Source organism: Tiliqua scincoides, chromosome 5 (assembly GCF_035046505.1).
Source record: "Tiliqua scincoides isolate rTilSci1 chromosome 5, rTilSci1.hap2, whole genome shotgun sequence".
In the NCBI taxonomy this organism is placed as follows: Eukaryota; Metazoa; Chordata; class Lepidosauria; order Squamata; family Scincidae; genus Tiliqua; species Tiliqua scincoides.
In genome coordinates this window covers 93385142-93401414 of record NC_089825.1, presented here as the reverse complement: position 1 = coordinate 93401414, position 16273 = coordinate 93385142, and the positions used below count along the sequence as shown (strand labels likewise).

Below are 16273 nucleotides of genomic sequence, written 5' to 3'. Positions count from 1 at the left end.
AAGCGTTTTGGTCGCTGCCTTTTGCACCTTTTCCATTTCCACTATATCTTTTTTGAGATGTGGTGACCAGAACTGGACGCAATACCCCAGGCGTGGTCACCTCCCGCAGCACACCTGCAGATCATTCACAGCGTACCAATGTGTAGAGGTGGGTTTTTTTTTTATTAACTTAATTAAAACATAGAACATTACATTTTGTATTTTAATAAAAACACAAAACTCCACATTTTTCAAACGCCTCTATCCATACATAATGAGTACAGAACACTGGAATTTTGGTTTGACTTGTGAATTAAAAAAAACACTGTATTTTGCATTTTAATTTAACACATTAAAAAAACCCCATCATTTTCAAATACTTCTACCAATGTTCTGTGGCACACTGGCTGAAAATCGTTGTTCTAAAGATTTAGCTGACCCACAATGTGTACCACTAAAAGGCTGAAGTGATCACCACTACCATCACTAATGGCATCAACAGGCAGAAAATCAACACACAAAAAGTTCCAGGTGTGTAGACTGGGGATTGTATACCAAATGCCCATCTCTCCCCCTTCCTAACAGCCATATGGACAAGACTCATCTGGCTTTTCCCATCACTTTGGCCAAGGCTCCCTTAACGTCTTTGTTCCTTAGACTATAAATGACAGGGTTCAACATAGGGGAGACCAGGGCATAGAAAACAGAGGCTTTCTTTTCCTGGTCTGCAGCATGCTCCGATTTGGGCTGTAGGTAGGTGAGGCTGATGGTGCTGTAGAACAATGTGACAACCGTGAGGTGGGTGGCACAGGTGGAGAAAGCTCTTTGTCGTCCCTCAGCTGAACGCATCCTGAGCACCACCTTGACAATTTGGATATAGGAGACCAGTATGAAGGTAAAAGGAAGTATAAGGACAATCACACTCAAGGCAAAGATGAGGACCTCCACCACATAGGTGTCCATACATGCCAGCCGCAGCACAGCTGGTTCCTCACAAAAGAAATGGTTAATCCTGTTGGGCCCACAGAAGGGGAAGTTTATGGTGGTAACTGTCAATGTTGCAGCATTGAAGAAGCCTCCAACCCAGCAGGCCGCGGCCATCTGCACGCACAGCTGCATTCTCATGATGGTGGGGTATCGCAGTGGGTTGCTGATGGCCACATAACGATCATATGCCATGAGCGCCAGGAAGAAGCACTCGCTCATCCCGCAGGACAGGGTCAGGTTGAGTTGGGCCATGCATCTGTTGAAAGAGATGGTCTTTGTCCCCAAGGCCAAGTGGACAAGCATCTGAGGAATGGTGATCAACGTGAAGAATATTTCCAGCAAAGAGAGGTTGCCGATGAAAAAGTACATGGCAGTATGGAGGCGGGAGTCGACCCAGACCAGGAAGATGATGAGGCTGTTTCCAAACACAATAGCCAGAGACATGACCAGGCACAGCACTAAGAGAAGACGCTGCAATACGGGGTTACTGGTGAAGCCCAGAAGAATGAACTCCTTCACGAAAGTCCCATTCTGACGCCACATCTTGCTCACCAAACTCCACCTGCAATGAGAAGAGGAACCATAAGAACAGGAAGTTCCACTGAAGGTGCCAGGCATCTAAACCAGTTGATATCAGACATCCCTATTCCTCAGCAGGCAACTCAGGGCAATATCTGATCCACTGTGTCATTCTAATCAGCTCTCCTCTCCCAGTTGCCGCCCCTTCTCATGTTACCATTGGCTGTTGCTATTGGCCTTTTCTATTGATGACTGGTATCCAGTTCTGGGCTTTATGTTTCCTTGTGACACTGTGAATTCACATACTGTATATTTCCACTTTCCTGAGAAAAAGTCCTATGTGTTGTAGTCTGCCTTATGGAGAATAAGCAGAATTTGCCATAATCATAGTTGCACAAGGAATGCTGAAGAATATCTGTCACAGTACTTTCAGATGGTCTTGAAATTCCTGCTTGGTGGAATAATATATATAATGTAATGTTACACTAGTACCTGTTGGTTCCTGTCCATCCTGTTTTTCAGTTTCTTTTCCTAGTAAATTAACGCAATGGTAAATTTCTTTATTACAGTAAATCAACATCCCTTCCTGGCCAAGAGCAACATTTGTAGACACTATATGACTCATTGAGTCCTGGCTGCTCTAGCGCTGGAAAGTTGGATAGGATTGGGCCCTGTGATGCTAAGACTTCTGCTTCCCTTTCAGGGGCAGACAGTAGAAATCACATAGAAGTGTTAAAGTAATGCATACATGTGTGTGTGTGTGTGTGTGTGGCGGGTGGTCATAAAACACAGATACAGATGTTCCTCAATATTTCTTTATGGCTGCAATCCTAACCACACTTTCCTGAGAGTAAGCCCCATTGAACAAAATAGGACTTACTTCTGAGTAGACCTGGTTAGGATTGTGCCCTATGTCTCCCCCCCCCCCACTGCACATAGAAAACTAGCTTGTCAGGGAAAAAGCCTGTAGCCTAGCTTTGCTGGTGATAAGATATGTGCTACTTTTCTACATGCAGGGAGGGTGGTTTTTTTTTTAACAATAGGAAGCATTTGAACAAGTCAACACTCTGAATGTGATATGGCACAACTGATCATGTTGCTCTGTTCTGATCTTATTTTAGTGAACTTACACCTGACCCACAAATGACATGACTAGCCTCAGGCACTAATTGTTTGCGTAATGATGGTGGCACAGTGTTATATGTTATGACTTTGTATTGTGTGAGACATAGACCCCATCAAAGAACAGCCAGTAAGAATACCCTGCATTATCACCCGAGTCTGGCAGAGTTCACAGTCATCACCATACCCTAAGAAATCAAATCACTCAAAGCTTTCAATTTTCTTACAGTTGCATGAACAGACTTGCTACACACTATCTATATTCAACTCTATGTAATCAAAATTTTAAAAGCAAATATCCATCTCTAAGTATAAGAAAAGAAACCAGCTTTATAGAATAGCACTAACCTATTTTGTAGGTGATCAGCAGGGGAACAAACAGCATCAAGGAACAATAATTCAGGTTCTGGCTTCAATGGAACTTGTGAGCGCTCTGATGTATATGTATGTACAGTTCATGCTACCATGTAGGAATTAGTTCTTCATATACTGGATAATATGATGTGTTGCAGAGTTATAATGTAGATAAGTGGAGTTAAAAAAAAGACTCTGAAGGTATCTCTTCATAGTTCCATCTCTGAACAGAGCAGGAGCAGGTTGAAAGTCTGACCAGTATCCTAAGCTGGGGAGGCAGACTGTTCTGGGTTAGTCCTTGCTTCACTTACCTGATATTTCTATTTCTGTGGGACCAATGTGGCTATGAAAATTCCACACTAATAAAATAACAACAACCAATAGTAATGATGCTGATGTTGATACATGAATAGGACTTTTATATCCTGCTAACTGGGTGATAAATAAATTTTTTAGACCTTTTTCATTCTTGGAAAATTCTTCCCATTTATTGATACTGAATTTCTTCCAGCTTTCTAAAGGCCAGGATAACAGTAATTCCAACACAATTTCTTAGCATTTTGCAACAGTTTCTTAGAAATCCTGACTATTTTACAAACAGCTATGTAACTTGTAACAACCACCATACTAAAGATGAGTAGGCAGTGAGTACTCCTGAAAGCTTGGGTAGAGATTTGAACAAGGTGCTACTTAATTAATAGCTCAGTCTCTCAACCACAAACTGTATATTCGCACAGATAACCCAACCACTCTTAAAACTTGCTGCATCATCATCATCATGCTACCCAGATACATACACTGTATCTCCTCAGAGATGGTCTTAACATCCTATTATGCTAGCCTTCCAGTACTCACAGCTTTGCTGCTACCACGAACCAAAAAATGCATGCGTCTTTATGCATTTATTTTTGGAAATCTGAGCTAGAATATATTTAATAAATCTGATTTAAAGAAAAATTAAACTCCTCCACTATTTTTTAATCCTGTTGTCAAAAAAACCCTCTCTGCATGGAAAATCCATGGTGAAATGGATGAAATGGATGAAGCATTAAAAAAAAAATTAGCTCAGTGACAGAGCTTGTACACCAACATTTGACTTAGTAAAAGAAGTGCCATTTTTTACTATGTACCATGTAGAGCAACTCTAGGGTGGGATCTTACTGGATTAAAAAAAGGGGGGCAGCTTTTCACAGTCCTATGAAGTCCACTATTTTGGCTACTTTTTCTTAGTTTTCTTATCTCCCATCCTGTATAAAGGCATAGATGCAAAAAGTAGTTTCCAGCCATCTCTCCTTACACTTGGAGACACCATCATTACTGTAAATGGATCCTGGTCCCAGCTTTTGGAAATTACTCCATTATTAATGCACCAGTTTTCATGGTGGGAGTACCATGTATTTTTACCATACGTATTCATTATTTACTTGCTGGCTACATAAAATCCCTTCCAGCAGTTTTGTGTTTCCTATGGCACAGATCTCTTATACTGTAATGCTGAATAGACAGCAACAGACGCACCTGGCACCTATGGATTGGAAGACATTTAGGAATGCTGAAAAATATACACATGGGTGAAGAAGGGTAGAGAACAGAATGGTTGGAAGTACTATGATGTGGCTGCTAAAAGCTAGAATTAAAGCACATTGCAGCAAGAAATGTTTGATGAAAATATGCCTTTATATCTGACCTAGCACGAACAAAAATCTCCTTTTCCCCAAAGCACTAAAGGTAAACCAAAAATCTCTGGAGTCCCAACCTTATTAACTTTTCCCTTCCTAAGGGACAGGCCAGATGGAAATGCAATTAACTTGGATTTGTGTAGGTTGAGGTGGCTTGTCAAAGTCAGAACTTTTGGCCAACTCCAGTTACAGGGGAAATTGTGATAGAGACCCCCAATTATAATGGACGTTGGCTTTAAAAGATGAAGGACTGTGCTGAAGCCCTGATTTGATCAGCAAAAATACCAAGATGCTTGATATATTAGAACAGTTTTTCTTTATATCCAAGAACAGTGGATCAGGACCCACCAGGTGCGTTGCAAGTCAATTTCAGGTGGGTCTTCATTCATTTCAATATTTTATTTTTAATATATTAGGCTTGATGCTACCAAGATATTGTGACTACATTTGGGGAAATGTTACAGACCTGTACTTTTAACAAGCTACTATGTGTATTCTTTTAACAATGATAGTCAATGGGACTTACTCCTGGGTAAGTGTGGGTAGGATTGCAGCCTAGAATTGTTAACAATTTCCCTGCTTGATGATGTAACTTCTGGTCATGACGTCACTTCCGGTGGATCCTGACAGATTCTCATTCTAAAAAGTAGGTTCCGGTGACAAAAGTGTGAGAACCACTGTATTAGAAAACCAAGGCTCCACACAGCTCCACAACAGCCACTGCACTACTCTAACTTTTTCGTTCTCATGGAATCTAGTGTTCTCATAGGAGAACCAGGATGGTGTAGTGGTTTGGGAAGTGGACTTAGATCTGGAAAGACGAGATTCAAATCTCTGCTCAGCCATGAAGCTTACTGGGTGACCTTGGGCCAGTCACTATCTCTCAATCTCACCTACTTTGCAGGGTTGTAGAGAGGAGGTACTATGTACGCCGTCTTGAGCTCCTTGGAGGAAGGGCAATATAAAAATGTGAAAAATAATTTTGTTATAATTTTGGTATTGTTTTAAAAGTGGTTGTCAAGTTACCTTGAATGCTGTCCATGGTCGAAATACAGTGCAGAATTATTTGAAAGAATGGATGGATGAATGCAAAGAAACAGCCCAGGGGAGAGGCTGCAAACATTTTGGTTTGCAATCAAAATGTATTTGATTTTTTTAATGCTTCCTTTCCTTGCATATCGTGATCAGGAGGGAAGGGAGCCCTGGAGCCAATACTTCCTTCCTTTGCCCAGAGCTACCCTGGCCAAAAATTATGATCTGTTCTGCCACCAAGAGGACAAAGACAAGAGAGATTGTCCTTGAAAACCTTCCTTCAGTTCTGTGGAAGATTCCCCCCAAAACTAGATTGTAGCATGTAGTCAGTGGTCCTTGAGGATGGGGGCAAAGCTCTGACTTTCAGCGGACAACAGGCAGGTGAAAAGTTGAAACATAAAAATAATTTATTAAAAATTAAGGGGGGGGGGAGATAATCAAAGGAGGAAGGAACAGAAAAAGCAGGCTTATAAAATGCCTTGTGTGTTGGAAGTGGTTGGATTCAAATCTTAGTAAAAGATAGGCACATGCAACCCTTAAGGACAGTCAGCTAAGGAACCAATATAGAGTTAGGAGAGACTGTACACATTTGGAAAAGGAGGTCATTGGGCACAATGTGGAGAGCTCATCCATTGCACCTTGCTAAAAATAGACAGAAGGCAGGTCATAATATGTTAAACATATTAAAAATTACAGGATCATCATACAAAAAAACACTATATAATAAAATCAGCACAAAAGCAGCCAACTCCTCCCCCAAATATATATTTTGTTGATTGAATATGGTATTGATATACCACCTTTCTCTGAAAATATATCGTTACATAGACATAATAAAATAACTTTAAAATACCTTGTGAGAATGGCAGAGAAATGGCACAATGGCCTCTTTTTTACACAACACTGAACGCTATCTCCCGATCTTGTCTGTTCTCGGAAGCTAAGCAGGGTCAGGCCTGGTTAATACTTGGATGGGAGACCGCCTGGGAATAACGGATGATGTAGGCTTATACCATAGTCTTTTGAGACTGAATGTTGCCAACCATAGTGAAAAATAAGCTGCTTCTCCCCAGGAAAATTTCCCTGTTGCCTGAATCAGGAACCCGGAATCACATGGATGAATCCTTCACAAGAGTATTTTGAATTTCCAATTCACTTAAAAATCCTTATTAATGAATGGAGGGAATCAACTTTTGTGCTTGTGATTTGAAAATTCAACAGGACAGTTAGGAGTGCTGGGGGAGGGTTGGAATGGTGAATAGTATGCACGAACTTATCTTTCTGGAATATGTACCCCCCTATGAATCACTGGGGCAGATTTTCAGTGGGATCTCTGTATCCCAAACCTGAAAAAAGGGAAACAGCCTCTCAGAGAAAGGAAAGTTGAAGCTAAAGATGGACTCCATCGAGTCTGCATCATAAAAGGAGAGGATGCCAAAGTCATACTCCAGGCGCACCTTGATCCGTTTTGGCGATTTCCACAGCGGAAGAGTGGTGGAAGGGGTGGTAGAGGCCTGATATTCTCCGTCAGACAGCTGCAATACCCAAAACCCTTGATTGACTGTGATATAAAGGTGCCATTTTCTCTCTATTGATTCCCGGACAACACCAATGGCCCATCCTTTGGCCTTCCCCACTTCCACCACCCATTCTACAGTCCCAGAGCTGATGCTTTCTGCTCCCAGAACACACGGCGAAAAATTGAAGCGCTTCGGGTTGTCAGGAAGAGACTGGGCTCGGTGTCCCAAATACACACTTTTCAGATCTTCAGAAAGGATGAGGGTAGGGAAGGCAGTCTTGGGATCCAGAGTCACCTCCACTAGAGACAGAGACAGAGCAAAAATCAGTGTGATGGTTCCCATGTTCATCCACAATTTAACAGTGCCGCAGCTTTAGCTAACAAGAGTCAGATTACAGAGCCGGGTCATCGGAAAGTGAAGACAAACAACATTTTAATAGTGAAGGAAGTAGTTTAATTTAACAGTGCCTTTGGTAGTGTCAAAGAACATATGCACAATTTTCATCCCTAGGGTAAGCTCTAAAAATGTTCTGCTTCTGTAGGATCTTCTTTGGCATGGTTTCAGGTTGAAATTCAACAGGAAAAGCCTGCTCTTTCTCCAATACTGATTGTATTTGGCTGTAATGGGTACCTAGTGGCTAGTGCCCATACCAACATTTTTCCCCATGTGATCTACTATATGAGTGTTCAGATGAATGTCTGAATTGTGCTTAACTCTGTTTGCAACTGAGTGAAAATAATAAAGCCCCTCCCCCCCAATGAAAATGTGCATTAGATCACTGGAGTCAGGTGTCAGGTTGAGCAAGACCCTGTGGCAAGGCAAAGATCTGGGCTCCTGGAAGTTGCCAGAGTGCAGCTTCCCCTTCAGTTTTCCAGGTTGATTGGTGGCTGGGGGGGGGGGAGTTTCTTCCATATTTGGAGGGCAGAAGTGGAGGAGCTGCCACTGCCCTGGTTACTCCAGATTCCCTCTGCAGGGACTGCTGCCTGGAAGACGCCCAATCAGTTAGAGAGGGGAAAAAACTGCTCCTACCAGCCTGCAAGCCATTGACAAACCCAGTAAGCTGTTGGATGGGAAAACCACACCATGGGGGCTTTTAGGGGCCCAGATCTTCACCTTGTCTCAGGGCCTGATGCAAACTGACAACAGCTCTGACTTCCATGATCTAGTGCAGTGGTTCTCAAACTTTTTACCATGAGTACCCACTTTATAGAATGACAATCTGTCAGGACCCACTGGAAGCGATGTCATTAACCTGGACGTGATGTCACGGCCAGAAATGACATCATCAAGCAGCAAATTTTTAAAAAACCCACATGACAAAATCAAATCAAATTTAGTCAGTAAATTAAAAGCTTACAATAAGTATAAGTTTAAAAACGTATTTAAAATGAAGACGAACCTTCCTAACTCTACTTAGTGGTTATTGATCTGTTTTTTTAAAAAACCCCAAACATCCCAAAGGCTGAAGTTCTATCCACACTTACCCTTGCCCCATTGTTAATAGCTTATACACATTAGCTTGTTAAAAGTACAGGTCTCTAAGATTTCCTCAAATGCAGTCACATACCATGGGAGCATCAAGTCTCATATATTAAAAATAAAATACAGATTGAAAAGAATGGGGACCCACCTGAAATTGGCTAGCGACCCACCTAGTGAGTCCCACCATTTGAGAAACACTGATATAGTGCAAGTGTCCAGCAATTTCCACTTACAACAAGTTCCCTTTTGCAGCAAACCTAGCCCTCTGTTCTCCTGTTGACGTAGGGATGGGAGATGCATTATACGAGCATCTCGTATAGCTAAGACTATAGCTAAGACTAGCTATAAGATAGCTATAAGATAGCTATCAGATAAGCTATAGCTATAAGATAAGATCGCTATAAGATAGCTATAAGATAGCTAAGACTAGCATAACTACAAGGAATAGCCATCTGTGACTGTGGGCGTTACCAGCCTTCTGTCTGAATGCACCAAGGGTGAGCAGGCCTGAGGTTTGTAGGAACAGCTTTGTCCTTTATTAGAACCCTAAGATTCCCAGCTGGAGCTAGGTGCACAAGCATGGCTGGGGAGCCCAATACAATATGGCAGCAGCTCAGGGGACAGAGTTCATTGCCTACTACACCCCTTGTGCCATAGGCTAGGGAGACCCTGCACATAAGAACATAAGAACATAAGAACAGCCCCACTGGATCAGGCCATAGGCTCATCTAGTCCAGCTTCCTGTATCTCACAGCGGCCCACCAAATGCCCCAGGGAGCACACCAGATAACAAGAGACCTCATCCTGGTGCCCTCCCTTGCATTGGCATTCTGACATAACCCATTTCTAAAATCAGGAGGTTGCGCACACACATCATGGCTTATACCCCATAATGGATTTTTCCTCCAGAAACTTGTCCAATCCCCTTTTAAAGGCATCTAGGCTAGACGCCAGCACCACATCCTGTGGCAAGGTGTTCCACAGACCAACCACACGCTGAGTAAAGAAATATTTTCTTTTGTCTGTCCTAACCCGCCCAACACTCAATTTTAGTGGATGTCCCCTGGTTCTGGTATTATGTGAGAGTGTAAAGAGCATCTCCCTATCCACTCTGTCCATCCCCTGCATAATTTTGTATGTCTCAATCATGTCCCCCCTCAGGCGTCTCTTTTCTAGGCTGAAGAGGCCCAAACGCCGTAGCCTTTCCTCATAAGGAAGGTGCCCCAGCCCCGTAATCAGAGACATTACGGGGCATAATCAGGTGCCCCGCTCTCTTTTGCACCTTTTCCATTTTCACTATGTCTTTTTTGAGATGCAGCGACCAGAACTGGACACAATACTCCAGGTGTGGCCTTACCATAGATTTGTACAACGGCATTATAATACTAGCCGCAGAAGTATAAATCTACATCTGACAAATCATTAATTCTAACACCAAAGAGATCTGGTCAAAGGCAACCAGTGAACACAGTATTCCTGTTTTACAGGGGTGGGAAACATTGAGGCCAAAAGAGACACAATTGGGACAAGGGCAGCTATGGCAGAGATTTTTCATTTCCTTTTTTTCTTGAAATTTATCTTGCTGTTGTCAGAACGCCTGGTTGAATTACTGCAAATTACAGCAAGTCAGATATTGGATACCTACCAATAGATCTCACTCTACCTGCTGCTAACCCCCTGCCTTAATTCATCTGCTGACAACAACTAACCTCTCTTTTGAGTCCCTTCCAGACGGTCACAGAGGTCTGATATCATCTTTTCTTCCTTTCTTCTTTTTTCTTCCTTGGACAGGGTTACGGGTTTTGCGGGTTGAAAGAAGCCTGTCAGAAACAAACGGAACAGCAAAAGGAGAAAGAAAGAAAGAAAGAAAGAAAGAAAGAAAGAAAGAAAGAAAGAAAGAAAGAAAGAAAGAAAGAAAGAAAGAAAGAAAAAGACCTTTTGGTTACCTTCTGGCTTCTGTAATCATCACATGGACAAGAAAAGTGCACCAGCAGTTGCAATGGATGCAGCTAAAATTATGGTTTATTAACAAGTAAAATTATTATCATTACTATTACTAATAAATATGTATATACCACTGATTAAAAATAGTAGTTCACAAAACAATCTATATAGCAAATAAATCAATAAATGGTTCCTGTCCCCAAAGAGTTTACAATCCAAAAAGATGCTGTTGAGACCCCAGCAACAGCCACTGGAAAAGATGCCCTGGAAAAGAATAAGAGGGCTTTAAAACCAGAAAAGTCCTGCTTCACAGTTCAGTCTTTCAGGATGTAATCCTATACACACTTACCTAGGAGTAAGTCCCATTTAACTCAGTGGGACTTACTTCTGGGTAGACATGCTTAGAAGTGCATTGTTAGTCACAGGTTAGCTACAGGTTGTTAGCTACAGGTTGTAGGTAGAGCAGGGGCTTTTTTTTTTCTTGTTACTTACGTGGTGGCATCTCATGCCTGACTTTTGCTGACAGATCCTTCTTGTTTATTCTGTTAAATATGTTGACTGTCATCTGCAGTGACTTGGCCTCTTCATAGGCATTGACCATGAGCTGGGCAATTTCAATGCGGCCAGCTATCTCCGTCTGACAGTGTGGAATGGCCTTGTAGCCTTCCTCTAGTGGGTAGTCCTCAAGGTGCATCTTAAATCTCTTGAATTCCTCCTCTGTTAGCTCATCCAAAAAGTCAACCAGTCTGCAGCGGACGCTGACAGCCATCTTGGCCCTTACCAGATGTTTTTGGAAAAGGGGGAAAGAAAAACAGGTCAGAGACCTCCAGATCAAGGGTGGGAGGTTGATTCTGAAATTAAGGGAAGAAAGTGTCACTTGTTGCAAGTTCAGAATAGAAATGTAAAGTTCTGGGCCTTGCCTTTTTATAACCAGTTAGCCTACCATATAGAGATGACAAAAATAGCATATTTACGATGAAATCCATTAAGAGCAAAGCAAACAATAGGGTAATTCTGCAGGGTACAATAATCCCTTTATAGTATCTTGGCCTCTTTCTCTGCTTCTAGATGTTTGAACGCTTGCTTTTTCGCCACTCTGAAGAACAGGGCTGGCCCACAAATGAGGCAGGATGAGGTGGCTGCCTCAGGCCGCACATTTCCACTAGCTCTCTCCACCAATCACTTCCCCCTGCCTCCTGCCATTTCTGATAATCTTGCCCATGCTGTACTTACCCTGCTGATGGCAGCAAATTTCATGGATGTGAAATGTGTTATCTGTAGGCATCTGGTTTAAAACGAACTGAGGGAGCCCAGCTTAGGCCCTAGCCCAATGAATGCAACATTTGTGAGTCACTTTTTTTTGCCTGAAAGTGCTGGGGGATTGGAAAAGACTTTGACTTTGATCAGAGGAGGCATTCCAAGGGTGTTACTGTAGTTGGGAGACAAGACAAGAATGCTGGGGCTATGCAAGTAATAGCCAACTGGCACAGGTTGGTAGGAGTTGAAGTGGCTGCTGATAGATTCAGGTTCCTTGGCAGCTGTACCAGGGTGAAAACCAGGGAAGGAGACAGAACTTCCGCAGAGCAGCAACAATAGCTAGAAAAACTAATTGCATTGTCTAAAGCAGTACAGCAGTGTTCTTCAGCTTTGGGTTCAGGACCCCAATGGGGTCGTGAAGCTTCAGTTGTGGGGTCGCAGCAACTTACAGGAATGAAAAAGGCTGAAGATCACTGGACTAGAGCACCACCAGGTAAAGGAAGAGGCATCTGGTGTAGCCCCTTCAGGTACCAGGAGATAGTGTCCTAGTCCTGCTCAGGTTCTTAGCAATTCGGCTAAAATAGCTTTCACTAGTGCCAGGCTTTTTCTGCTCTCTCTGATAAGAATATTTAGTTTCAGTGAACAGTTGTGGAAGGGAGCAGGGAGTGGATGGTCAGGGTTCCAGAAGAGGGGTAGGACCAACGGTGGGTCTCTAGTCTCATATTTTATTTATGCTTGTATTTATTGGGGTTGTGGCATGAAAAAGATAGAAGACCTCTGCTGTAGAGTACTCATTCACTCCTTTCATATTGGGAAATGTATGGAGAAAGAGACAGATGATGGAAAGTGGGGGATCTGAAGAGCAGCTTTACTGAAAAGGCAAAGGGAAGGAACGTAGAAGCAAGAAAGCAACCATTTGAGAAGGAGGTGGGGTAGAAAATAAGCAACAGCTACAATCCAGGTATGTTAAACTGTTTTCTGGCCACTCCAGATTAAAGAAATGGAGGAGATTATTCTTTTAACGCATGCACACACACACACTCACCAACCCAGAACCAGAGGGTCCTGCTATACATTGCCCAAAATGTGCCATGTGTGGGGATCTGTACCATGGCACATGGGAAGGGAGAGTCATTTGTTTCCCTTGTGCTGTTTCACTGTTAGAGTTCACCTTCCTCTTCCCTTGCTGTTTGCAGCAAACCTCCGCTGTCCACAGATAGCACTGTTTTCCTTACTGGCTCACACTGAAACAGCAGAGGTGACAGCGGGACAAAAGAAACCTGTTTATACAATCTCAAGGGAAAGGGAAGACCTTCAAGTGCTTTGATCTAAAACCATCTTCTGTCTCCCGTCAAAGTTCAAAAGAATTCAGGAAAAACTCACTGTTGCCAGCCTGCTGTCCTTCCTGTTCTGCACAGGAGATGAAACTGAAAGTTCAATGAAAATGAAAGCAAATGGGGAGGGCTTGTTTCCCGTCTCTCTCCGGCAGTGTGTTCCCTCTCCCTCTGAGCACAGCAAGAGGTGGATGATGTAATGTGTGTGCCTTTTTCAGAAAACTGAAAGCAGCATGAAAAGTTACTTGCTTGTGACATCTAAAATTATCCCACCCTCTCGCCTTCAGTTTGTCCATTGCTTGTTTTGTGGTAGTGCTTCAAAGCTCTTATATTTAGCAGGAAGAGCATCCCTGTTCACCCCCAACCTAGTGCCTTTCTCACTTTACCAGTGTCTGTCTGCTGGGATGCTTATTATTGTCTTACTTGTTTTATGGGGTTTAGCTTACTGTATAATTGCTGTTTTTAAATTGAGATTGTATGTTTTATATACCTGTGCACCTGTTTTTTGTTAGGTGCCGGGTTCCTTTGGGAAGAAAGGTGGGTTAAAATGAATGAATTCTGTGTCTTTTTTGTGAGCTCCTTTGGGTCAGAGAGCCATTCAATTATTTGATTTTCCCTGTAAACTAGTTTGTGAATTTGTGTTGTTGAAAAGTGGTATATAAACATACTTCACAACTCTGGAAAACCTGATTGAAAAGAGAGGTAAGACAATAGTGTGCACACAGTAGGCAACAATGATACCAACCACCCTTCGACTCACTTTAAAATGACTCCAGTGTTTCTGTTTCCATGTGTATAGGTATGTGCACTCAATTAACCATCATGATATGAAACTGGCATGTTTTTTTCAAATCTCAGTTGCAGGGGGTGTGTATGTGTGTCACCTGGTGTGATGGAAAGGGAGTCTAGCCCTATCTCTCCACAACATAACCTGGCTTGTACCAATCACAGAACTATCATTATTATTTAGAGTATTATAGAGAGTGTTGTGTTGTTCAACAACAACAAATAGTTTGCAAAGCAGTTTATGTAGCAGTGAAAGGGAAGAATGTTCCCTGTCCCCAAGGGGCACGCAATCTTAAAAAAAAGAAAAAAGACACAAGGGAGACAGAAGCAAGTAGCCACTGGATACAATGCTGTGCTGGGTTGAATCAGGACAACTGTTCGTCCCTGTTAAATGTAAGAGAGCCACTACTTTTAAAAGTACCACTTAGCCCAGTTAGCAGAGGTGTCGTGTCACGTCTACCTGCTTGGTCTTGCGTCCTGCAGTCTCTTCTCTTGGATTCTTTCACTTGGCTATGGAATGGGGAGGTGTTCTTTTCAGTAACATTTTGTTATGAAATTTTCAATCTGGCTTGAATCTCAAAGACGATGCAGCTTATCTATTGTGCATTCCTACCTGCAGAAAGGCAATTGAGGAAGGGTTAGCTGTGATCCCCCCCCCTCTCTGTTTACCATTAATTCTGGGCTGAAAGCACTGATTAGATTTCCTATGGGAATATACATGTTGCTGATGCTGGTGCTCTAGTTCCAGGCCAAGGATTACCCCTTAGATTGAAGGAGACCCTATGCCTTTAATGGCATCCAGCAGAATTCGTAGGCAAAGCCAGAGGTTCCAGAGCAAACTTGGAGGATTAGCAACTCTATTCCCAAACACCTTTCTTGGAAAGCAATGATCATCAACCCATTTCTGCCCAACCCACAGGTGTACACATTTGATCCCTGTTGCATATACACAACATGGGGCAGAAATGGCTTAAACAGGTGTCAAACGGGTTCAACTCTGCAGTACAGAGCTCCCCTCTGAATTGCCCAAATAACCCCAGACTAGCTGGGGAAAATCTGGAAAGTTACCCTTGCAATGGTGGGTCAAACAAGAATGGGACAGAACCGGTTACACATGGTCCATTTTCCTCTTTGGTAGATTTCCTTCAACAGCTGGGAAGTGAATGTGAGAACCTAAGGAAAAGTCCTGCAGGCTCAGGCCAAAGATCCATCTTGCCCAGCATCAAGGGGGTTAAGCATGCAGCTCTTTGACCTTTACAAACAGATAAAATAGCAATTAATGAATACTTGAACACTGAGGCTGTGTTCTGGGATTGTGTCCATGCAGTAACATCTCATTAAATATGTGTTTTTCAACCTTGAAGGCAGGACCCAACGAGGTTGTGACCACTTACAGGAGTGAAAAAAGTTGAAGACTAGAACACCATCAGATGAAGGGGGAGGCAAATCACATACTCCTTCAGGTACAAGGAGATTGTGTTCCAGTCCTGCTCAGGTTCTTAGCAATTGGGCTAAAATAGCTTTCAGTAGTGCCTGGCTTTGTTGTAACTTTTTCTGCTCTCTGATAAGAATATTTGGTTACAACAGTGTTTCTCAAACTATGGGTTGGGACCTACTAGGTTGGTTGCAAGCCAACTTAAGGTGGGCCCCCATTCATTTCAATATTTTATTTTTAATATATTAGACTTGATAGTACCATGGTATGTGCTGCATTTGGGGAAATGTTACAGACCTGTACTTTTAACAAGCTACTCTGTATATGGTTTTAACAATGATAGTAAATGGGACTTACTCCTGGATAAGTGTAGGTAGAACTGCAGCCTAGGATAGTTAAAAATTTTCCTGCTTGATGATGTCACTTCCAGTCACGACATCACTTCCAGTGGATCCTGACAGATTCTCATTCTAAAAAGTGGGTTCCAGTGCAAAATGTGTGAGAACCACTGGGTTACAGTGAACACTGCTGGGAGGGGAGTGATATGTGTGCGACTGTCTCATCTTAAATTAGAGCAAAATACCATCAAGAGCATTTAGATGGGTGTTAATTGCACCACCATGCTAGTGTCAACACTGTGCTGCCTTCGTATGTACAATCTGGATGAACATACACACTGCAATGACATTTCTGGAGACTGCACAGTTCAACATTGCTCACAGCTCATTAACCAGCATTGTGGATTTTAAAATTAACCCTTTGGTAAAGGGCTACTTGATGAAGGGAAGTAAACAACTGCAGATCCTTTCATGCCTCATGATCCTACTCTTTGTTCATGGCCAG

General features: G+C 42.5%; 2 protein-coding genes across 2 annotated transcripts; both read right to left on the bottom strand.

The window, feature by feature from the left end:
* Positions 1-579: 579 nt before the first annotated feature.
* On the bottom strand, positions 580-1509 carry LOC136651211 (olfactory receptor 2D3-like). Its single transcript, XM_066627402.1, has one exon. The coding sequence runs from the start codon at positions 1507-1509 to the stop codon at positions 580-582; it is 930 nt and encodes a 309-aa protein (XP_066483499.1).
* A 4547-nt stretch (positions 1510-6056) lies between these two features.
* LOC136652159 (E3 ubiquitin-protein ligase TRIM7-like) lies at positions 6057-13300 on the bottom strand. The gene is made up of 4 exons (XM_066629077.1): positions 13259-13300; positions 11111-11394; positions 10384-10494; positions 6057-7491 (listed from the first exon to the last, which is right to left on the bottom strand). The coding sequence occupies exons 2-4, from the start codon at positions 11385-11387 to the stop codon at positions 6971-6973; spliced, it is 909 nt and encodes a 302-aa protein (XP_066485174.1). The 5' UTR covers positions 11388-11394; positions 13259-13300; the 3' UTR covers positions 6057-6970.
* Positions 13301-16273: the final 2973 nt, after the last annotated feature.

Bases quoted from the DNA above. Each gene is read 5' to 3' on its own strand.
- LOC136651211 (XM_066627402.1), bottom strand. From the start codon at position 1,509: ATGTGGCGTCAGAATGGGACTTTCGTGAAGGAGTTCATTCTTCTGGGC.
- LOC136652159 (XM_066629077.1), bottom strand. From the start codon at position 11,387: ATGGCTGTCAGCGTCCGCTGCAGACTGGTTGACTTTTTGGATGAGCTA. The intron at 10,495-11,110 runs GTAAGTAACAAG...TGTTTCTGACAG, and splicing joins CAGGCATGAGATGCCACCAC to GCTTCTTTCAACCCGCAAAA. The intron at 7,492-10,383 runs GTTAGTTGTTGT...CTCTGTCTCTAG, and splicing joins GGAAGGGACTCAAAAGAGAG to TGGAGGTGACTCTGGATCCC.